The 24,111-nt window shown below is 48.6% G+C and overlaps 1 protein-coding gene across 3 annotated transcripts in view; it reads right to left on the bottom strand.

The window, feature by feature from the left end:
• Positions 1-5,039: 5,039 nt before the first annotated feature.
• The window catches only part of LOC114767989 (transcription factor COE3), a 73,947-nt gene continuing 54,875 nt past the window's right edge, over positions 5,040-24,111 (bottom strand). For 2 of the 3 annotated variants that reach the window (XM_028959997.1, XM_028959998.1), the window contains exons 11-16: positions 19,216-19,304; positions 11,707-11,772; positions 10,659-10,833; positions 7,858-8,043; positions 6,544-6,633; positions 5,040-6,128 (exon numbers count right to left, since the gene is read on the bottom strand). In XM_028959997.1, coding sequence (XP_028815830.1) covers positions 6,097-6,128; positions 6,544-6,633; positions 7,858-8,043; positions 10,659-10,833; positions 11,707-11,772; positions 19,216-19,304 — 638 coding nt within the window. In that variant the 3' untranslated portion in view covers positions 5,040-6,096. The remainder of the gene's footprint in view (positions 6,129-6,543; positions 6,634-7,857; positions 8,044-10,658; positions 10,834-11,706; positions 11,773-19,215; positions 19,305-24,111) is intronic. The other variant, XM_028959999.1, reaches the window with a different exon arrangement.

Genomic DNA, 24,111 nt, shown 5'->3' with positions numbered 1-24,111 from the left:
ATTGTCTCTCCGAGGAACACCTCGCTGGGCCGGCCGTAAATCTGAGGCACGGACGTCCAAATCCCGGACTTGGACGGTGCCGCGGCGCGTTGGCAGGTGCCGGCGGTGCCGGTCTGCTCAGTCCATCAGAGGTATTACTTACTTCCTTACTTCCCCTCCACACCTTCATTAAACATGTAGAATCCATTTGTTTAGCGAGCAGCCGGGGGAGCGCTCGTAAGCACATCCAGGGCTGGTGATTGATTTATTAGCGCTGATTTGGGCCTGAGAGATGAGCGGCGCGGCCGCGCCCGCTGAATTTCAATCGGCGGGTCGGCGCCAGTTGGGGGTTGCCATGCGTTGCCGTTCGGATCTCGGTTTTCTCGCTTGGAGACCAGTCGACAAGAAAACATCCGGAAAACAAAGACCGGCGCAGCTGCCGGGCTGGAAAATTGGACAAAGATAAATAAATTTAATAAATAAATAAATAAATAAATAAATAAATAAATAAATAAATAAATATGAATAGTAAAAAAACCCGTGTTGGTATTCCTCCCATGTTGCATTGTGGGTAGACGTGGTCTTAATGTCAGTCTTGTGTGTTATGGCTGCCCCAGATGTACTTTCCCCTCGGACGTTGTTTATGATGAATCGGCATATTTCTACCCACCACCCCCCCCCCCCCCAGGGAGGATCCGCGCTGTTGGGAACCGCTCCATCCCGGCCTCCACTTCCTGTTCACAGTAATGGGTTCCAGGTGAGAGGTGATGATCTTCTGGGAATGCTTATTTTTCCTATTGATACAGTGGGCTTGATACTGGCCAGATTTGACAACGTGAAGATCTCATGTTTGGCGTCGTGTTACAAGGGAAACATAAGTGAATTACTTGGCCCGGGCGGCTGGATGTGTAACGTTGTTAAAGCGCAGGGCCCGAAACTCGATCCCGGGTCCCACGGCACATTTGGTTTTCATTATTTTTCGCCAAAAAAATTGAACAATAGCACCCAGGGATTAAGTCATGGGGCAGGTTGCAGCCAAGCTAAACATCCTGCCTCCCCCAGAAAAAATGAAGACAGATGAAAAAAGGAAACAGGTGTAAAGCGTTCTATTGTACCGCTCCTTCGCGTCTTCGCGATGCGAGCGGCCCGCAGAGGTCGTTAATTTAGCCGATGGGAGAGGAGGAAAAACTAAAAATGCAACGCTAACACAAAACAAGGGGATGTTTTATGTCTCTGTCCGAGCTCCAGTGGGGGCTCAGGGGTGTGTTGGTGACGGAGAGATCCGGCTTGACGAGTTCCTCCGACCTCCGACCCAGTGCTCCCAGATTTATGTAATTATTTAACAAATCAGTTGCCATTTTTATTCAATAAATGCATTTTTTTTCCCAGCATTCCTAAAATATCTGTGCAATTAAACAATAGTGATGCAGGTGGTTAATTAAACCAATTTACAGTGTAATAAATCTTTTTTAGCTCTTTTTTTGCGGTTCCTTGCGCTGTCGCGTTCGATTTGATTCGGTGACACGGTTTCTGCCTGCACCTTAGCTGTGAACGCGACAGAGTCAAAACTGTGGCACAAGCCGAGAACAAATCCACAACACCTGTCACAGGTGAGGACGGTGGCGCCTGGGCGAGACCGGTGGGTGCCGATAAATGATAATCCCTTCCAACTTTTCCCCCCTAACGGCCCGCCACCGCGTTCCTCCTGATCGGGATCGGGGTCGGACCCTGACAAGCATGATGGATCATTTCTAAATAGCAAACATCTGCGAAGGCCATCGGCCGTTTCACACGGTAACCTTATCGGCGGAGCTTTTACCTCCGTTCGGAACGTATGAAATATGGGCCGGCCTCGTCCAGCACTCTGCGTCTGATGGGCCAACTTGATATTTCCGAAGCGCCGCCAGCGCCGGGCTTCCCAGGAAAGCTCTCTGGCCGGAGTGAACTCTCGCACGGGTGATTTACATACCTCCCGAACTGCGCGGAGTTGGCAGAGGACTCCCATGTCATCGCAGACAAAGGGTCCCCGGGGCCCTTCCTGCGGACGATGACTTACGGTCCCCTGTCAGGTGCGGCTCAGCGTTTCTTCTTCTGGTTTTTTTTTGGTTTTTTTACGGGCCCTGGCTCGCCGGCAGCGAACAACGTGGCCCGCTGTGTCACTATGACATCAGAGGCGGGCAGGAAACGGTGTCATTCCTGAGCGTTTAGGAGCGCGCAGATGGACCGCGCATGTGGAGTGATGTCATGGCGTCCAGCTCGCTCGCTTGCGCAACGCGTACATAGCGCACCTGCGGGGTCGGCCGAGTCTGGGGGGGGTTCTGGGCGCGAAAGGCCGCGTCAGGGGCGGGGACCCCCGCGTTTCGTACCGATTTCACATGTCTACCCAGTTCAATTCACGGCCCTTTGATGTAAAACCTCTTTTTTTATTACATTGTTATGTTCACAAGGTTGTAAACATGGTGCACGATGCCAGAGGTTTATATCATGTAGACATACGAAAAACTGAGCCAAAACCTGACCAGAAATATCCTTTTTTATAATAATTATAACAAAACACCAACAACCATGTGTTCCAGGGTGAATTTCAAATTTGGGCTGTTTACAGCAATAAATACACAGACGCAGCACATTAATACAACAAAAAAACTGGTTCACTGGCTCTTCTTGAATCTCAAATCACTGATTGAAATTCTACCACAGATGATATTTCTTGTGTCAGCTTTCTACATTTCCCCATTCCCGGGGCAGTGGTGGCCTAGCGGTTAAGAAGGTTGCCGGTTCGAGCAAAGCACTGCTCCCCGGGCGCCTGTCATGGCCGCCCACTGCTCACCGAGGGTGATGGGTTAAATGCAGAGGACAAATTTCACTGTGTGCACCATGTGCTGTGCTGCTGTGTATCACAATAACAATCACTTCACTTTCACTTAAAGATTCTAAACGTCAGTATTTGATTTGAGGCAGAGGGCATCGTCCCTAATTTGCAAAAAAAAAAAAAAAAAAAAATGAAAGGTCACCGCCTTCGCGTTTCGGAGGCCACGGCGCTTATCGCGCCACGCGTCCTCAGAATGGGGGGTCACCGCCTCCCCTCCGGAGGCCTCCTCCTCCTCCTACACGCATGTAAGACATGGTGCAGACATCCTGAATGGGGCGGCAGCGCCGATATCGAGTCGGAGAGGGAGCTGCGGCTATCGGCCGGCATCAAAGCGGCTCGGCTTCAAACGGCACATGTGGAAAATCGCAAGCGCAGTCTGGCCACTGCTTTTGGCCCCTATATTCCTATTGGTGCATCATTGTGTGTGTGTGTTTTTCAATTAAGAACCAATTCAAGTCTCCGTGCAATCGACCGACCATCTCAAATTGACGTTCCTGGCTGTGTGCGCAGGTCGGGTTCTCCCCGGAAAAATGCGAAGCGGTGAGAACGTGCGCAGGGCCGGCCGGTTGGATTTTCAGTGATTAATTCTGACCCCAAAAGGGCCGACGGGTTGTCTCCTTGCTGGAGGTTTTGGGGCCAAAATCTTTTAAAATATTGAATGTGGTCTTTGGATTACATTTCAAAAATATGTCCCATCGACTGAGGACTGTTGGCAGGCAGTCCAGAGCGAAAGGTCAAAGACTTGGACGGATGAGCCTCTCTGGAAACTTTCTCGTGAATCGAGGGCTCGCTTGGCCCAAAACCTGCTCTCCCTCACGCAGGGAGCCGGAGCCCGGGGTCCGCGTCTTTCCAGCCACTTATGTTTTAAAAAAGAGAAATGGATACGAACACTGATCCGCACAAGGTGAAGCCAAATGTAATCTTTATTAGTCTGTTTCTGTACAAAAAGCACTGGATCACAGGAACAAAAAAAAAAAAGCCAATAAAACCAACGTAATAAAACATGCATCTATGTACAGCATGGCCATCGACAGGAAACAAAAAAAGTCCAATATGAGTCCCCCGCTGGAATTCTAAAGACATTACTCATTTAATTAAACATTGTGCTTTTTATATACTTTGATATAATATTTCATATTTCACAAGGACGCAGTTCCCCTTCCCTTTTAATCGAGTAAAACACAGAAAGAAAAGAAAAAGAAGAAAAATTCCAAAAACGAAATCTGCTGATAGGAAGGAAGCAGAAGCCAGATTTCTACAACTATGACAAAAAATATTTCCACAAGCCATTATGAAAGAATAAGGTCAGTCGGTGGATGAAGCAGGGATACAGGGGAGCGTGACGCTGGCTTCAGCTGTTTGGCTTGCGGGACGTCACCACCATTGCCGAGTTCCTGCGTTTTCTGGTACATTCCGACGTTAACGTTGTTAAATAATCCTGTCATCTTTTCATACAGGAAATTACAGGACAAAAACACACACACTCGTACACACACACACACACACACACACACACACACACACACTCGGGTTACTTTTACAAACTGGAGACAAGGGCACCATGAACATGTATTTTAGAAAAGATGCGGACAGTTCTAGAGCGTGAATCCTTTCATGGAATGTATGAAATGGTTTACATCGTGTGAAAATAGGACAGAAATGCGTCTAAAACTACGTCCCACCAGGGACCTGGACGGACGTGGGTCTCTAAGGTGGCTTTTCTCTGATTGGGAATTGGAGTGCAGGAGCATAGTCTAATGTAAGGCATCTGTTATTTTCTGTTTGTCTGTTTTTTTAATTTTTTATTATTATTATTTTATTACAGATCTACTCCACAGAAATGTGGACATAGAGGTGCTTGCATTACAGTAAGTGCAGATTGCATAAGTAAATGGTACAGGTCGCGTGTAGAAACAGCAAGAACAGCAACAACGACGGCGAATAACAACCGAGGGGAGGAGTGAGCGCAGACGGGCCTCCGGCTCGCTGCTGATGGCCGCTGTGCGTACATTCATCGCCAAAATGACACCATGTTCCCATTCTGGCCAGATCATGTACAAAGAAAAGATCTAATGGAGGAGTACAAGGGACCTGCAGAAATCTAGAGGGTCACACGAGGAAAAAAAAAAAAAAAAAAAGCAAATATTAAATCAGTCCAGAAAAAAGATTGAAAACATATCGATGCATATTTGTATTACATTCTTTTTCTCTCTTTTTTTTCCTTTTTTTAAAACTTTATTAATTTTTTTTGCTAAGATGCATTACTTGTAAGTGCCCCAACTAAAATAGTGCATCAGGAGATAACTATGATAAACACACATTTCACAATAACACACAGAGGACAAGAAGAACAAGAGAAACACAAATTATGTTTACCAAAAAAGTTAAATACAGGATCAGAAAAAGGCCAATATATATATTTTTACAAAAGTGGTGAAGCTTCAATTCTGAAGAAGGAGGGAGAAATAAAATGAAAAAAGGGCAGAGTGGCCTGATTATGTCATCTAGACCTATTTTTGTTGCTTGTGTTTACAAAAAAATGTGTAATTAATTTTTAGTGTCATTACTTTTCACTCTTTTTACAATATCTAAAAGGCATTAAGACATCAAATGTGTATACATATATCTTTGATACTATTGTTCAGGCCTAAAATCACCAAAGGAATCCCAAAAACATACTTTTATAAATACATACAAAAAAGCACAAAGTCCAACCATAAACCCAGTACCTAAATGGTTAAAATTGCAGCAAGCGTTCCTGGATAAAATCTCACAAGCCCCATACCTGAACCGACTTGGGTGATAACAATAATTATAATAATAATAATAACAATAATAAAAAAAGTGACATCCCTGGAACAGAAAGGTGTCAAATGTTCTGCAGATTACATTTTTCATCAGGGATCTCGTTTGGAGTGGAGCGGCCGTCCCCTTCGGAATATCGGCTGTTCGGGGACACGCCTTCAGGCTGCATTCCTTTCTATGTCCAACGACGAGAAATGGGTAACAGCGTCCATCGGTGTCCCCATGAAATGAAGCCAAACACACACACACACACACACACACACACACACAAATGTAATCTGCTGACTTTCCGGGATTCCTCTTTTTCGCAAGGTGTCCAGGTGTAGAAGATGCTCTTTGCTGCGCTCTCCTCTGTGGGATGGTGATATTTGATAAGCTGCTGAGTGATTTCTCGAGCCAGTGAGTTTGTCATCGGCACAATAAAGAACGGCCGTCCCTCCTTACATCGGGGGAACTATCAGACCCGCCATTGCTGAAAAACAGAAGAAAAAAAGATTATTATCTGCAAAGTTGCAGAAGGTTTATCTCTGTGGGTATAAAACAAGGAAAAAAAAGTGATTCAGTTTATTTCTGTCAAATCACCCCAAACAGAACAGTCAGCCGTTAGCGGTTTAGTACAGAAATTCGCTTAATTGATGACCATGTCCAATTAGTGCATTTTTTAAAAATGTCAATCTCATTTTCATATCAGTCAGGTCCGGATAATTACTATGTACGACATTCCGAGCCATTAGCTGAACCATCGCCGTCCGCATTCATATCCGACATTTGGACATTTGGTAAGTTATGGATCAACTTTGACCTCTTCGACACATGGCACAGTTTCTCTTAATTTGGGGCGGTCTTTCTCTAGTGGTCTTTGTCTGGCGGAGGTGGGCGTGGCTCACCCTGTAGGCTGCTCCCATTGGTGCCGGTGCAGGTGGGGGGCGGGGAGGTCTGCGGCCTCACGACGGGGGCGAAGGCGCTCTTCTGTTTGACTGCAGAGATCATATGGACAGGAGAGAATGAGGGCTACGTTGGCGGGGGGGGAGGCGGAGGGAAAGGAGGAAGATGAGGGTGAAGGAGAGGAAGAGGAGGAGAGCGCCCCCACTGGTGGGGTGGAGCAGGTGACTGAAACACAGACAAAAGAGAGACAGGTGGAAAGGCAGAGGAGATGTGAGAATGTGAGCGGTGGAGAGCACCAAAGGCAGCTCATGCAGGGGATTATGGGTAAGATGGAGGGTGCAGGGGGCCATGGCAGGGTGAGTATGTGAGAACAAAGCAGGAGCTACTGGGACGGCAAAGTTGATCCATAACTTTTTATAAATATATATATATACTGTATATATATAACGATGCTCTTAAATGACTCGACCAGCAACCAGAACATGAGGAGAACATTTCCAAAACGTTCGCATGGATCCCCGCTTGTTCACCCCACCCAAGCAACGTTTAATCTCTGATTGTGTTTTCCGCGCAGTAACGCTAACCATAATTTAAAATATATATTTTTGGTAGTTTTTTTAAGAAAAGCACATGCTGTTATAAAGTCCCGCGTCCGGTGCCAGTAAGTTCGGTTGGTTTGAAACACATTCTGGACAAATGCAGTATTTTATTAAAAGACAACGATGACCCTGTTTCATGAAAACAACATGTGCATGACAGCATTTTATATAGATATATAAATTTATATACACACATAAAACCAAACAATATTCAACTTAAATAATATCGACCCACTGATAAGATTCAATTTATGACGAAGCAATAGTCCCAAATGAAAATAAGTACTAATGGTGAATACTGTTAAATAATAGTAAAAGCTTGTCTGTGGAATGTGTTATTCCAGAAAGCTGCATTAAACACTCGACCTTGTCCCAGGGAATGAAGAGAATGAGGAGATGTTAATGTGTTAGTGGGTGAAAGTGATGACAGAGGTGGCGATTAGAGCTGATGAGGGTTTTTTTTTTTCCTTCTTCTTCTTTCGTTTTAAAGTTCATGGGTAAAATAAACACACAGACACACCGGTCGCTTGGCCTTTAAAAGAAACGTTCTCAGGACTGTCAAACCTCGGCTCAGTTTTCCACAACCCCCCTGTGATCACCTGAAAGGAGTTTCTCCATCAGACGATGGCACTAATGAGAGCTCGGGGTCGGTTAATGAACCTGCTGAGGACCTCGGTAGGTCGGGCAGGAACAGCGGAGCAGAAGAAAGCGGCTTACTTGCGTAGGGGGAGTTGGTGGCGGAGCCGTTGAGGAAGCTGGGGGAGCCCGGGACCCCCAGGTTGGTCATGCCGGCCGTGCCGTAGCCGTTCATGGTGGAAGTGATGGTGTTGTAGTTGGACTGCTGGGGCGTGGAGCTGGGCACGTACCCGCGCGGGGACACGCTGTTGGAGTTGCGGGAGTAACCTGGAGCCCGACACAACACACACACACACACACGTTACAAAGCGAACAAAGACCTCGAAACACACGCACACAGGGCGCTACAGGGAAGTAATAAAACCCAAACGCAGGGCTGCTCAGATGAGCTCCACATTCTATCGCTGTAATTCATTAAATCCAGAGTCACAGTTAATAACCCAGTCAGCGCTGAATTGATATTAAAGTAATTTATCAGCGATAATTAAATAAGCCTTAATTATCCTGGAAACGGAAACGCTGGCGAAGTTGGGCCCGTGCAGAGCGACTGCATGATACGCTGTGGCGGTTATGGAGTCCAAGGTAGAGCCATTTTAAAGAGTCCAACTGAAGAAACATTCTTATTATTTGTTGTATGAGGAGAACAGGAAGTTTTTTTTCTCGTTTTTTTTCCCTCGTTTTTACCGTCCCGGCTGCTTTGTTCGCTATTGTCATCATCAAAATCCGCTTGATGAGATGCTCATTAACATGAGTGAGTGACAAAAAAAAAGTGTTGGACCCTCCCCGTTGTCCAACTTAAGGTGGTGAAGACAAGAGTGTGAAATGCCATCACAGAAAAAGAGACGCAAATCTTCAACCTTCGGTTTATTGCATAACCTCGCGCGTGTTATTTCATAGTCCCGCATCTTGTAAAAAAACTACAAGAGCCATAAATGAGCAGGCGTGTCCAAAACGCTGGACTGGCAGGGAACGTTGTGCGTGTATGACAGGGGCTGCGTGTGTGGTCGTGTGCATGTTTGAACGTGTATATCTGTGCGTTTTTGACAAGTTTGGACAAGTTAAGTCATTTTGGATAAAAGCGTCTGCTAAGTAAAGTAAAGTAAAGTAAAGTAAAGTAAAGTAAAGTAAAGTAAAGTAAAGTAAAGTGTTATTGTGTTGGCCTGCGGTCCATTTTTGTGCAATTGAACCACCTGCAGGCCACTGCTGCTGCAATGGAGGGGCTTCAAGCGATGACCCTTCAGTGTTCAGCCCCTGAGAGGAACCCCCAGTCTTAATTTATAAAAAGCGCAGAAAGCCGGCCTTTCGCGGCTCTGGGTATCCCATTTCGCCGAAATTTCGGCAGGGTCTATGGCGGCTTTTTTTCCCATGACTTCACAGCCATGTAGGTGTTCTTTCCTGAACAGATGAGGGGAACAGATGAAGGGAGAATGTGTGAGGGAGGAGAGAGGAAACAAGAAAAACAGAGGCGCGCTCTTGCCTCTTTTCCGCTGCTCTGATTATGTGAGCGATCCGTCCAGCGCTGGCCAAGGCTGTTGGGGCGGGGACGTTTTAAAAATATTTTTGGCAAAAGTAAAATATGAAAATACTGAAACAGAGTGAGTGAGTGCATAAACTCATTTGTTGGACACCGTGCTGCATGGAGGTAAAGTTTAAGTGTCCCAACGTCTATCTGTATCAAGGACAATTTGTAAAACACAATAAATGATCATTCATTTGTCCCACCTGCCAAATATTATATCATAATAAAACATAGTTTGTCTAAAAAATGATGATAATAAAATAGTTCTGGTGATGTACTGCCTCTTTGGTTTAGAATAAGTATATGTAGGCAGCCTGGGAATTGCTGAAATGATTTTGAGGTATATTATATGATAATTATTCTGCACACACGACGCTATTGCATAACAATAGCTCGCTCGCGTTTGCAGCCTTCTTTTCCCCACTCGTCTGCGTGTGTCTGTTGTGCACCGTAAGGAAGGCAAAACCAACACCGCAAACTGCGGAACATTAAAATTCTGTCCAATGGCGAGGAGGAGAGACAGATGTTTTTCTTAAAGGATGGAAACAATGTCGGACGTGCTGCCTAAATGCAGCCTGATTTATTCATGCGCTGGTGTTTTTGTGCATCTCTGGACTCATTAGCAAGTCTTCTCATTTACACACACACACACACACACACACACACACACACACACATATATATATATATATATATATATATATTTATATAGACAAACACAACTTATCTGTGTGTGCGTTTTTTGCAGACAGAGCTGCTGTTGAGTGAGTGACAGCGACAGAAAGTGTCACCAACAGCCCCGTCAAATTGAACACGAGCCAGGAGAGATCATAACTCATAAATGGAGTTCGACATTCCGTATACGTATCGGCCGTCGGAGCTGTTTGGCCATGCATCGTGCTCCATTGAGCATATCGTTTTACAGAAGATTTTGCAAAAATGTCAGCTGTACCCTTTTCTATATTTGTACTTCATGGTGCATGAAGCAATGGAAGCACGGTGGCTGTGAATAAATAAGTAAATAATTCCAAACGTGGAACAGGAACAGGCCATTCAGACGGCAGACCGTTCCACACATTCTTTAATATTTAGAAAAAATGATCTATTATTGCGCTATTTTCACTTCATTATTAATTTCACCAGTTTACCGCTGTCTGTCTGTCCTCTTTGTTGTCTACATGTTGTGCTTGCACGACCTGTGTCCCCTGGTCGGTTTGTCCATGTCGCACATGTGAACTTTATGTCAGTATGTAACTATGTTTCGTTGTTTAAATGTTACATGTAGCACCAGGTTACTTCGTTTCACTACGCTCTGCAGCTGAAATGACTATAACTCGAACGTCACGCACGCACACGGACTCACCCTGGTCCCCCTGCGAAGCCTCCGAGATGTTGACAGCCAGCTGGCTGCTGAAGGAGTTAACTCCCATCATGCCGGAGTGGGCGCCCGAGCCCGCCAGAGAGGGCAGCTGGTTGTGGCTGCGGGGGACGCTGTACAGAGCCTCTGTCAGGTCGGCGGCGCGCTTCAGGATGATCTCCTGGGGCCGAGAGGGATGGAGAGAGGGTGTTGAGGGAAGGCTGCTGAAAGAGATTTACTCAGAGAGGAGAAAACACTCTGGCCCTCCGCCCCCACGCCGACCCCGGGCCAACGTCGGTGTTTGCTTTCCGCGCCCGGCCATCTCTGCGCCTTCCAGGCCTGAGAAACGGCGATGTCGAAACGCGCTGGCCGCCGGCCCGAGTTGCTGTGGGCCTAACTCTGAGTTCACCCCCCTGCAGCCATCGCTCCAGCTTCCCACCCGGAGGCGCACACAGCTGTTTCCCAAAGCCGCTTCCAGGCGCCCCAAATTCAGCCCAGGTGGAGCAACTTACCAAGATTATGCACTACATTTTTACTAGTGTGTAAAGATTTGTGTGCGAGTGTGTGGGGGTAACGCTGCACGGTGATTTCTGACCAAAATAAAAAACGCTCCAGGGTAAAAGGCTGAAAGGTTTTGGCAACGAAAAACCTTCCGCCGCATAATATAGTCCCACGACCCTTGATCAACGGTTACGCTGTCATTACGGTCCAACTCTTTAATTGACAAGACTACTACCACCTTTAAGCAGCAGTTGAAAACCCACTTGTTCAAAAAGCATTTCAGACACACGCACATGCACACACACTCACAAAATAAAAATACAAATTCGTCCAGCACTTAACAATTCCCCTGCATGTTCTATTCCTGACAAGTTAGGCCTTATCAGGGCTCTTAGTTTTGTAAACTCAAAATCTATAGAAGCCTAATGAGAACTACTGGTGTCTTCCTCTTGTAAGTCGCTTTGGATAAAAGTAAAGTAAAGTAAAGTAAAGTAAAGACAAGCAATGTGGAAGGAGCGTAACCAGTTGGAAAAGAGGGGATTCGGTGACCTACCTGATTATTGTGGGGCATCCCGTAAAGAGCCTCCACCAGATCTGCTGCCCTCTTCAGCAGAACCTCCTGGAACAGAAATGCACAGGAGAGCCATCAGTTGTCGTTGCCTTGCAGAGACGGGGTTCGGTGTTGATGGTGTGTGTGTGTGTGTGTATCGTCACCTCCCATTGCACGTTTAGTCGGCAGTGCATTGCCCCACGGTGTGTGTTTGTGTGATCAGAGGATGGTTGTGTGTGTAGGAAGCCCGTGCCAAATTAAGAGAGGAGAGGCCTGAGGATGAGGATGAGGAAGTGCATCGCAAAAAAAAAAAAAGCCTCTCTGAGATTCTGGAGCTGCTTATTAAGAGACACGCACGCTGCATCTTTTTATTGAACAGACCCGCAACACACACACACACACACACACACACACTCTGCATTCCTCCACCACAGCCCCGGGCGATTTCCTCTGCACTCCAGAGGAGGAAGGATCCAATCACCGCCTCCAAGGCCCAGTGGGTTACCATGGCGATCCCCCCTTTTAATAACAATAACAGCTCTAATAAATAGATAAATACGGGACAGTGGCGGACCTGTCGGGGACGGTCAACAGGCTAAACGGACTCACACACAGACTGAGAAGACAGATAGGGGACGGTCTGGCCTCTGACAGCTGGTGTCGTAGGACCTCTGCTGGAGGTCCCTGGGGTATTACAGGGTGGAGAGCGCGGCGATTACATTACAGAGCGCCGTGGACGGGCAGAAAAACGAGGGAGCGGAATAAAACGGTGCCCTGATGACAGACGGAGGACCGTGCACTGGGAACATGAGCGAGGGGAGAAGCAGAACATGTCTGAAGAGGAGGGACCAGGGAATGTCTCTGTCCAAAGGAGGAGGGAAGGGCACAGATGGGGCGGAACAGTGGAAATAACAGCACTGGGAACAGGGAGCTGGGAACTGATAAAGCAACGTAACCTGACTCAGGTTTGGAATCGGGACAGAACACACGCTTTGTTAAGCATCGTTCAGACACACACACACACACACGAAATACACACGGTTTTACAATCGCGTATTACTGTGCTACACACCCGCTCAATAAAGTGCTCGGGTCGCGCCTCGCTGTAACACCCGGGACACGACTCGTCTTACGCTCACTGAGCTACGGCCTCCCTGCGTCTCTGACTGGCGACGAGGGTTGACACGAAACTAATGACGTCAGCCAGAGGGCCGTATGGGGAGGTAGCGTACCGTTTTTAAAACAGGTCAGATTTGCATGCCAAATTACTTTCACATTGAAATAGTTGCGGAAATTATTTTGTCTGTTTGAATTATTTTGTAAATTATGGCAAAATGCCAAACAATTCATGAAAAATGTTTCGAAGTTTTCCTTACGAGTTTTTGACCTTTTTATGGACAGTTTCTTCATGTCCATGAAAGCTTAATATTTGTTCCATTCTTTTAAAAAAGTGCTAAAAATAATTTCAATATTCTTTCGAATCGACGTGTGTTTTTATTAAAGCCCTTTTAATAATCTGCTCCGATGTTCCACTGTACTTTGATCTTGATGTGTGTGAGGATGCGTGGTAGAGGGCAATAAAAAGAGAGAGAAAGTGTTGTAATACCCTTCATCCGTCCTCACAGCAGAGTAGCAGTGTGTGTGTAAGTATATAAATGCCTGTTGTGCCCGTGCCCGGTGTGTGCCCGACCTCTGCTCCGGTGCCAGGGCCCACGGCGTCCGGCCTCTCCTCTCTGTAGGCCTGTTGGTGTTCAGGTATGGGGTCCTTGTTTGAGCACGTGTTGCCCCCACCCTGGCACTCCAACCTGTCCCCTGTTATTGAACGCGGTGCCATTGCCGGCCAGCGGGCAATCTGTCACGAGTTGGCGCTGCCAGCGCGGCCGTCCCCTGCTCTCGGCTCCCCTGATCCCTCCCCCCTCTCCTCATCTCCTCTCCTCTGTCTCCTCCTCGCCTCTCCTCGCCCCTCTGGCGTCCACTCACTTCATTAATCTCCATTAGAAAACAGAAGTTAGTTAATGTCTCTGATGCTTGGCGGCACAGACGCCCCGCTACAGCCCCTCTGGCAGCTCCTTTTCATAAACACACACACACACACACCATATTAGACATGCACATGCTTTTATAGTGCATGAGCGTACAGCTGACACACAACTGCATCACACATTTAACACACACACCTGCTCAGGCCCATAATGAAGTGCAATGTCGGCAAGTGTGTGTGTGTTGGCCTGCTCTTATTCCTATTTCATTAAGCAGTGGCAGAAGTGACGTCCTGATCAGACTAATGACGCCTCCAAGGTCTTGCTGTGTGTGTGTGTGTGTGTGTGTGTGTGTGTGTGTGTGTGTGTGTGTGTGTGTGTGTTTGTGTGTGTGTGTGCGTGAGCGAGCGAGCAAGACAGACAAGGTGAGATGAACTCTGCAGAAACCCTCTCACTTCATGACTACTTTATAAACCGGCGCGTCTCAAAGTGGGATCTGAGGGACCCCAGGGGACCCTGACGACTTGCCAGGCTGTCTCTGTTTCTTCCCTCCCCCTTAACTATAATACATAATTAATCATAAGGGGGGGGTCTTCAGAATTTTCCTTTTTTTTCTTCACTTTGTCACTCTATAATTCCATTATATGTGATCCATGTGAACACAAAAGTGTTGCACAAAAATGTAAAACTTCTCGTAATAATAGTAGAGTTACTCCATGTCCCGGCATTAGTATGCTGCAGCTGTGTGTTTCAGGAAGGGGTGTTGAGAGGGCGCGGCGTGTCCCTGGCGTAGCCCCCTCGGTTGGCAGCGGGGTAGTCGTGAGAGACAGCGCCATCGGATTTCTGTCAGCGCGGCGGCGGGCAGTGGGAGTGCAGCCGCTTTAACGCTGCCCAGAGTCCTGCCCTGATCAATACCCTAATGCACTGACTCGCGGCTATATCATCATCTCTTATCACTGGCCAGCACCCCGGCACGCTGCCCAGCACTCTCTCTCTCTCTCTCTCTCTGTCCTCTCTCTCTCACACACACACACACACACTTTCACACTAATTTCAGCAAACAAATGAAAGAATTACATTCTACACTCATTATGTTACATTTTTTCCCTGGATACGCTGATTATTTTCATTTTAATTGTTACATATGTTGAATACATATTGTATATTAATAACAATTGTACAATATTAACATAATAATTATTTTTTTAAAAAAGCTTTTAAAAGCTAAATTTTTGCTACAAATGGTTTCACTTTGTGGGTAGAGTGAGTAAAAGTTGCGTTCTCACAGAGATGAAAACTTATTCCACCAGAAACAGATTACTTATTAAATGTTATTAAAGCTGCTATTACATTAAATACATCCAAAGTATGCTTGTTAAGTTAATAAAGTGAAGTGAAGTGATTGTCACATGTGATACACAGCAGCACAGCACACGGTGCACACAGTGAAATTTGTCCTCTGCATTTAACCATCACCCTGAGTGAGCAGTGGGTGGCCATGACTGGCGCCCGGGGAGCAGTGTGTGGGGACGGTGCTTTGCTCAGTGGCACCTCAGTGGCACCCTGGCAGATCGGGATTCGAACCGGCAACCTTCTGATTACGGGGCCGCTTCCTTAACCGCTAGGCCACCACTGACCCAAAAATAGAAAAGAGCCATACACCAGGAACAGGCAAATATTCCCAGTCACTAGTTATCTTTATGTTGGAGAGGAGGAACTAACTACACAATTCTGATATATTTTAAAAGCAAAGGGGAGGAGCCTGCAGGAATGATTGACAGCTCTCACACACCCTACTCCCCCCTCCAATCAATATTTAAAATAACTCCATCACTGAGCACTGTGAAAATAGACGTCAGGGAACAGAAAGTGATTGGGCGGGCCACCCGTCCGCGGCTCGAGTTTTATCCTGCAAAATGAGGAGTGATGCAGACAAACGGACGGGACGTGACGAATTAACTCCACCGCGGACCTCTGCACTGCGCGTCTTCATTAACCGCGAGCATGGAGAGAATTTCCTTTCGGCACTCGGGCTGAACCGAGCCCGATCGCGACAAATGGCATTTCAGCATAAGCGCTACTTCTCCGTGTCCGCGGACGTTATTAAATCCGCGAGGAATCGTCCTCGAACCGCTAACGCCCGCGCGAGGGAGCAGAGAAGTGCGATTAATGATTAATAAGGTCTCGGTGGCCTCTCTGATGGCATCGTGACCATGACAAGTGGCGTGCCTCGCGGAGGCCGACCTCACGTCAGTAGCCCGGGCCGGCCGCTCATCTGCCTGGCTATTTGTCATCCTGTGATCTCCATTACTCTGGGGCCTCGCTCTCGGCTCGACGCGGCCGCGCCCCGGCCTGCTATCGCTCACCCCAACGCGCGCTGCAAAGGGGCCTGGGATTTCACCACCGCTCGAGGTGTCGGGGGGGTCACAGGGGTGGACGACCCCTGGGGTTCTGCAACCCACAGGCAGTAGATAAGGTGCGTGGCCCAACGTTGAGGTGAGCGAGGGGGGAGAGGAAGGCGGTTTTTAACTAGCGCATGCTAATCTCGTCACCGGCGGTTGCCAGACGGGGGAGAAGTCACGTCTGCGCTTGCAGCCGAGCGTACGCATCCTCCGCGTTTCTTTTCTTGCGGGCGGGCAAGCGATGAAAAATAAAATCTGTTTTGTCGATCTCCGCGACAACAAAACAGCACCGTCGCCGTTGTTCCCCTCTCCCGCCGCACTAAAACAGAGAAGCTGCCTCTCGACAAGCTCGTTTTCTCGCCCCCTCTCTCCCCTCCCCGTTTCTTTCCCGGGGTTCAATTACAGCAGGATGGTTCTCCGGTTCCCGAGCGCCCAAGAAGCAGTGGATCAGCTGACCCAGGAGAAGAAGCCATCCGACAGGTCCCTTAACAATGATAAATCACCCCGAGCCGACACAGCCTCCCAGGGCCTGGTGCGCCGATGGCGCTGGCCCTGTGGATTTCGGCATCACCTCGGTGGGCAGGAGGCGCTCTGGCCTGGCCCGTCTCCATGTCATCTGGACGGGCAGCAGCTGTGACGCAGCGCTAAGACAATACCATCTGCACGACAGGTCCATCTGCCTCTGCCTGATTGGAGAAGAGGACCTCGTGCAGCTCTGCAGAGAGTCGAGCCGCCACTAATTACACCAGGACATACAGGGCTGCACGGTCGAACGTGCAAAAATCAAGCAAGAATTACAGTTGGCCAGACACTGAAGATCTACAGACAATCCATCAAGATAAAATCAATCATTTCCTATGTAGTCTTTGGGGTTGCAATGACATACAAATACAAAAATAAACAGTAGAGTCCATAATGTCCTGGTGTTATATAGTGAATATATAACTAGTGAATAACCTGCATGTTGGTGTTGGTAGTGGGCGTGGTCACGTTCACCGGAATTAAAGTGCCTGATAACCTGCATGTTTGTGATGGTAGTGGGCGTGGTCACATTAGCTGGAATTAAAGCGCCTGATAACCTGCATGTTGGTGTCGGTAGTGGGTGTGGTCACGTTCGGTGGAATTAAAGCGCCTGATAACCTGCATGTCGGTGTTGGTAGTGGGCGTGGTCACGTTCACTGGAATTAAAGCGCCTGATAACCTGCATGTCGGTGTTGGTAGTGGGCGTGGTCACGTTCGGTGGAATTAAAGCGCCTGATAACCTGCATGTCGGTGTTGGTAGTGGGCGTGGTCACGTTCACTGGAATTAAAGCACCTGATAACCTGCATGTTGGTGTTGGTAGTGGGCGTGGTCATGTTCACCGGAATTAAAGTGCCTGATAACCTGCATGTTGGTGTTGGTGTTGGTCATGTTGGTCAATAGGAGTGTGGCGAATGGAGAGAAAGGGAGGAGATGGAGTCACGCTAAAAAAAACACATTAAAATGTATAGGTTTGTCTGCGATGTTAGTTCCTGTTTCTCCTCCTCAACACTCAGACACCTAGCAAGCAGTCACTTCTTGTTTCTAAAAATTTATTTCTGTCCATCCCAGTAGACAATTCTGTGAACATGTGCTACGTGAAATTTAGCATCAGGACAATATGGCCCTCAGTCAAGAAGAAGTCACAGTTCCTTTAAATTGTTGAACTGTACCTTGTAATGCACAATGAAGCCAAACAATCAAACGGACTTCATTAATCTCCATGGTTTTCCACCGTATGTTCTCTATATTCAGCTCTGACCTCTGCATCAACCAGACGGAAAAGCAGTTCGGCGGACGTGTAACTATACCAACACAACGGAATCACAGACAACAGCAGCGCAGCATTTGTTTGGTGTGATGAAAGCCAGACTCTCCGGGAGAGAAATGGCCCCTCTGCGAGCGCGGCCGGGCCCCGACTCCAGGTGTCTGTTAAAATGAAATCATAGGCAGTTAAACTCACAGTAACCTGGGACTGCCTCTGAAAAGCACGCAGCTGCCCGAGCGAGCCGTGGCGGGTGCCGAACCGAGCCTGTGCCGCTGACGTATCTCGACGCCGCGCGGCGGACTCGCGGCGAGGGCCGCCTGGAGACGAAATCAGAGACGTCTCTCTCTGGCACGGCGGGCCAGGGTGATGGTCGGACCCTAACCAAACAGCCCTGGAGAGAGGGGAGCACGACGTCTCTGGAGCCATACCCCCCCCCCAGCTATGGCAAGGCAGGGAGGTCCGCTGCAGGAATTTAGGTCAGGAGCGAAACTGGACAAGAAAATGGACAAGTGCATCGTAGAAGCAGCGTCCACTAGATGCTACAGATGTATCGCAAATGAGATCTGCATTAACAAAGTCACGGCGGCCGCTCTGCATTAATTCAGTACAGCAGCGGGATCTGCATATTTACACGCTTCTTTATACGTCCCAAATTGTAAATTGGGGTTGAGGCGAATTCGAAAAGATCGTCTTATTCTGAATAAACAAGAAAACGGCGGGCGATGGAAACGTTTCTCTCTCTTCCTGCAAATCGCGGCATCAAAGGCTCCAGACAATGTGTGCCTGCTATTAGTATCAATTTACAAATAAACTACTTTTTTGGTGACTGGATCTCAGATGTCAGATTTTGATAAATGGCTTCAATTTGGCAGCTGTTTTAAACTGTCAGTCCCCATCTGATCGCCGGCCCTCCTACAGCAGTTCCCTGCCCAAAAGAATCTCATTCACTTAGCGGCGCGCCTTTTTAGGGGGGAAAATAATCTTTTCATACTAACCAGGCGGCAAACCGCTCTGGGCAACCCGAGGCACATTGAGTTTTGCGGCCTCGTGGAGGCTGTGTGTGTGTGTGTGTGTGTGTGTGTGTGTCTCTTCTTATTGTATGTGTAAAAATGTTTATGTGGATGTCGTCCGGAACAATTCTGGGACTTGCCCTCATTGACTCATGACCAGCCAGAAGGGTCACTAGAGGTCAACGACAAGCCTGGTCCATCGAAAATGTCCCAAAAAAAAGCTAAATAAATAGAATAAAGCAAATGCCTCTTTTGGGCTCATGTTCCTGTGAGCGTAGCAAGAGTGCTTCTTAAAGCTCATTTATAACGTGCTGGTCCTGCAGCCACACCTCACCTTAGGTAACCTCTCAGGGTCTCCGGGGTGACGAGGGATGACCTTCTGTAACCTCTGGAAGCCGTAGTCAATAGTGGGCTCGTTCAAGGCTGAGGGGGAAAAGAAATCAATATCAAAAAACCCAATTAGACATTAAAGCCTGAAGAAAAAAAAAATGGTTAAATGCAATGCAGAATAAATACACGATGACTTGGCGCACATTGGCAAATAAATTCTGTAGGTATAAGATGGTAGTTGGTAGTAATGTAGAACAATTGTGTGGCCACAAGCTGAACAAAGAAAGTGCTAGGAAGCTACACTACAGTACACACTACAGCTAATTTGCTAGTTAGGGCATTTTTGAATTTTAATACTACTACTAAAAAAATGTAAATAAAAAAATTCCACCACATGCATACAAACGACGAAACTAAGAAGGTACAAAAATCCAAACGTGCATATTTGCAGCCAACTGATCAAAGTTGGAAAGTAGGCTAGCGAGGTACAGATAACTAACCAGTAAGTCACTGGGTACTTATCCACGAGTAGATATCTGAGCCGGAATAAAACTACTGGGAGAAAAACTCGCCGCGCCTGCTTGTTGGCGCTTTCGTGGGACTTTGTATTCTGCCTGCTTTCTTTTTGGCCGACCTTTTGTCACACACTGACAAATACAAACACACACACACACACACACACACACCTACTACTCCTGCCTAATTCAATTTCGCCTTCCCTCCATCTTTCCCACTTTTGATTTCATTCTCTGGCCCCTTCTCCCCCCAGCCTGCCATGTGGCGGGACACAGAAACACCCGGAAACCAGTTAGGGAGATATTTCTCCATAATCAAGCCCATTAATCATAAAAGGCTGTCAAATTTGACTTTGGGGACAATTTGTCAGCCTTCTTGCCCACTCCGCTTTTGTCACCCCGGCCTCTTGTATCCTGTAAGGATGATTGACACTCCAAATGCCGGCAAGTAGAATAGCTAGTTTGCGCTAATATGCATAACCGCCACTTTCATGAATAAGAATAAGGTTGCGGCGCTGGAGCAGGGGCCCTTTCAGAGGCCCGGTGCCGTTTGTCGCGAGCGGCAAATAGATGTTATTACCATTATAACAATATTTGTTTTCTTTCCCAGGGAATGGGCCCAGGCGAGCTGCTAAATCAAATTTGTTTTGAGCCGGTTCGCGGCGCGGCGAGAGGAAAAGAGGTTTGGAGGCTGATGCGGGGCGCCGAGGGTGCGAGGGGGAAGGCCCGTCTGGGAGGGAGGAAGGCGGGGTCGGCGTGTGCAAGTCTCCCTCGGCCGTCCCCACAATGCCGGGCACCTTTCCGGGGCCACGGAGCGTTTCCGCTCTGCTACGCCCGCGCTGACAGTTCCGGCGGCGAGGGCCGCACGATGAATCCATTAAGGAACAGGATACGGGCGGAGCATCGGGACACGTTCCCCCGTCACAATTCCCAGCTGCGTCGTGTTTTACATCAAATCCCCGCTTTTTTTCTTTCTCGGCGAGTACGCTCCATAAACCCGCGTGTTGTGTTTTTCTCCAACCGCTAATGTGGGAAATAATCAGTAAATGTGCACCGAGCATTAGGAGGGCGGAGATTCTCTCGTCGTGTAAACAGAGATTACGGCTGAAGGGCTGAAGAGCCCTCGCAACATCTTATCGGCGGAGGGGAGGAGGGCTGAGTGTGTTGGGGGCTGGGAATAAAGCAATCTCATAAAGCTTGGCTTTAATGAACCTCTCGTCAGGCAGACAAGGGAGGCAGAGCCAGACGCCTCCCCGAGAAATTAAGCCCATTACTTCTCTTATTAAAATCCCCCGCGCACTTTGACCCCGGCACCCCATTGGCTGCCTGCGGGCCCCCTCGCCCTCCCGGCCAATCGATACGGCTGCCTCCTCTCCGAGAGTCGGAGTAATTGGAGAACGTCGGCGCGCGGGCGAACCCTGACCCTCCACGCATTACACAGCCAATATGAAGATAGATTGCCTGATTTAGTGTAAACATATGCTGCAATTCCAGCCATCAGTGCCACTTTCTCCATCGTAATTTGTATTGATTTTTTTTTCCACCCTCTCTCTCTCTCTCTCTTTTCTTTTTTTCCTAAAGCCATCTTCGCTCCTCGCCGGTGCCTGACGTGTGAAGGGGAAAGATAATGTAGTTCGTTGTTAAGGAGTGGAAAGAGGAGAGGTGGAGCGAGGGAGATTGGGGGGTGAAAAAGAGAAAGATGTTTATGCTATTTATTCAATCATCTGTTTATTGCCCACTCCGTGCCGATTCCTGTCTCTTTTATAAAGGTGATCACTCGGTCAGCTGGGTCCACATCTCCGGAGAGGAAATATGATTTACTACGACCGTAAAAACGGGAAATATGAGGATCGGTACTCCCTACGACACAGCTGATCGGGCCGGTTATTTCCATTTTTCCTTTCTCTTTCACCACTGGACCTCGTCCAACATGAATTAATGGTGTAAATTATACAATCTGAGCCCACCACGGCCCTCTGGGAATTCCCTGTTTATTGATATGCCATTCCAAATTGTATATAGCCAGGCGTCAGTTCAGACCACCAGTTTTTTTACTCCCACGTTAAAAAAAAAAAACTGGGGGAGGCTGAGCAGATCCATTTCATGGCTGAGATCTCTGTTAACCTGAGCGCTAACCTCCTCTTGTCTTCAGGAGCCACGGGCCCTTCAGATGAGGAGCCATAATCTGCACCCCCCCTGGAATCAATGCTTGCACACCTCTCTGTTCTGCAGTCTGGCCCTCATTACAAACAGCGGCGGGTCGGGGGTCAGCCGGCGGGGAAGCGGGGGCTACTTATTCACGCGCGACCAGCGCTGAAACGCGTCAATGCGAATATCACAGACGTCCTCCATGTCAGCAGCATTGCAACAGTCCTTAATTTACGGATTAGCAGGACACAACCCGGAAATTCCAGGTTGGGAATGTGATAGAAAAACATAAAAATCATCCAAGAAATGATGCAGTTGAAATAAATGCACGGAGACTAAATATGGATTTAATTTAAATAATAACAGTAACAAACCAGAACACGTTCCATGAAAAATTAGGACACGGCGGTGAGGCAAAGCGACGATTGTGGAATAAAAGCGACAGTGTGTGTGGATGTTTATCTGTTTCTGTGTTATTCAGCCCTGTTCACACACATTGTCATATACAGCTGTGCGCCCCGCCCGGCCCGCGTTTATATATCTATGTATATATTTACTTTGTGCTGGTTTTCCCTCCCGCGGCCCTCGGTTGATTGTGTTCCGTCTGGCTCGGCGTCGACGTGAGGGCCTGACAGACTTCCTCCTCCTCCGCCCGTCTTCCCCCTGTGATACGCCGATCGAAGGCGTAGTCATGCCCGCATCGACAACAATCGCGGTCGGGCGGAGGAGGCGCGCCCCAGCGGCTCTCTCCGAGGAGAGAGTCGGCGAGAAGGTATGAAGCACTTGATCAGCCTCGCGTCCATCTGCTGTGTCTGTCTGATGGAACGGGGAATCAGCCGCCACCTGGATTCTGCCGCGGCGAAACGCAATTTCCCGTCTCCCATGCAGCCCCCTGATTGATGCAAGTTAGACGCCGCCTCGCGGGCCTTCGGCGCCGGCTTCGCCGGGGGAAGGCGTTTTGCGGCGCGCGACGTGGCGGGCGGAGGAAGCTGATTTGTTTTTCCGCCGGGGAGTCTGTCAAGTGTCGCGCCGCCGCCGGGGTCCGGGGCCACGTTCAGACGCCATTGATTTTTTTCCCTTCCACTTGGCCTCCGCTCCTCCCGCCTTCAAGTCACAATCGAGTCACCGTGACATATGAAAATGTGTGTAAATGAACCGCGCAAAGCACACACACACACACACACACACACACAAGCCCAGTACACTGTACACTGGGAGCGAAGTCTGATCAATCAGCGCAGCCCCAGACCCCATTCCCCCCTGAATCGATCCTCATAGAAATTTCATGAACTTTAAACTGTGATTGACAGGCGGCCGGCGCTCCGGCTTTAAAGCGGAGCGCCACCAGAGAAGATGAAGGGGAGCCCACCGCAGACGCCTCGCTCCCTAAACAGACACTTCTAATTATGGGCGGGGGGGCGCGCTTTGTCGTCAGGGGCGACACCGGGGCGACAGGGAATGCGGCTCGACCTCGGCTCACCCCTCGGTGACACGGCGGGATGGCGGGAAGGATGACGAAAGTGAACGACGTCTGACCCCGGCGATGGAAAGAAAAGAAAGTGAAGCGATTGTCACTTGTGATACACCGCAGCACAGCACACGGTGCACACGGTGAAATGTGTCCTCTGCATTTGACCGTCACCCTTGGTGAGCAGTGGGCGGCCATGACAGGCGCCCGGGGAGCAGTGTGTGGGGACGGTGCTTTGCTCGGTGGCACCTTGGCAGATCGGGATTCGAACCGGCAACCTTCTCATTACGGGGCCGCTTCGTTAACCGCTAGGCCCCCACAGAGAGCGGAGCGGTCCGTGGCAGTTTTTCGTGACCGGGGTTTCGCACCTTGCCGAACGTTTTGATCGGCCATGCTGTGGGAATCGCTCCGGCGTTCCCCAGACCCGCGGCTCATTTTTCACGATATCAAAGGAAACCATTTTGGAATATGGAAGGCATTCAGGCGCGGGAACTTTAGGCGTTAAAAACAGTAACAACCGGAGCGGCGGAGGCCGGGGCTCCGGGGCTCGTGGCGCTTCCTCGACCTGTCATTCAGCTTAATCAAGGCGCCGCAGAGGCAATTATCCCCCCAATGATTAACATCTCTACCCGGCGAGGCGGATGCACGCTCTAATCACGGGGGTTGCGTCACCGCGGCCCCTCCGAGGAAGGGGGGCCGGGAGTGACAGAAGGGAGAGGGCGTGTTCCTGTCGCCTCCACTTCTGTCGCCGCTCTGCGTCTGATGTTTA

The sequence above is a fragment of the Denticeps clupeoides genome, chromosome 18 (genome assembly GCF_900700375.1).
Source record: "Denticeps clupeoides chromosome 18, fDenClu1.1, whole genome shotgun sequence".
Classification (NCBI taxonomy): Eukaryota; Metazoa; Chordata; class Actinopteri; order Clupeiformes; family Denticipitidae; genus Denticeps; species Denticeps clupeoides.
The sequence above is the reverse complement of the archived record's forward strand: the minus strand, read 5'-3'. Positions and strand labels throughout refer to the sequence as shown.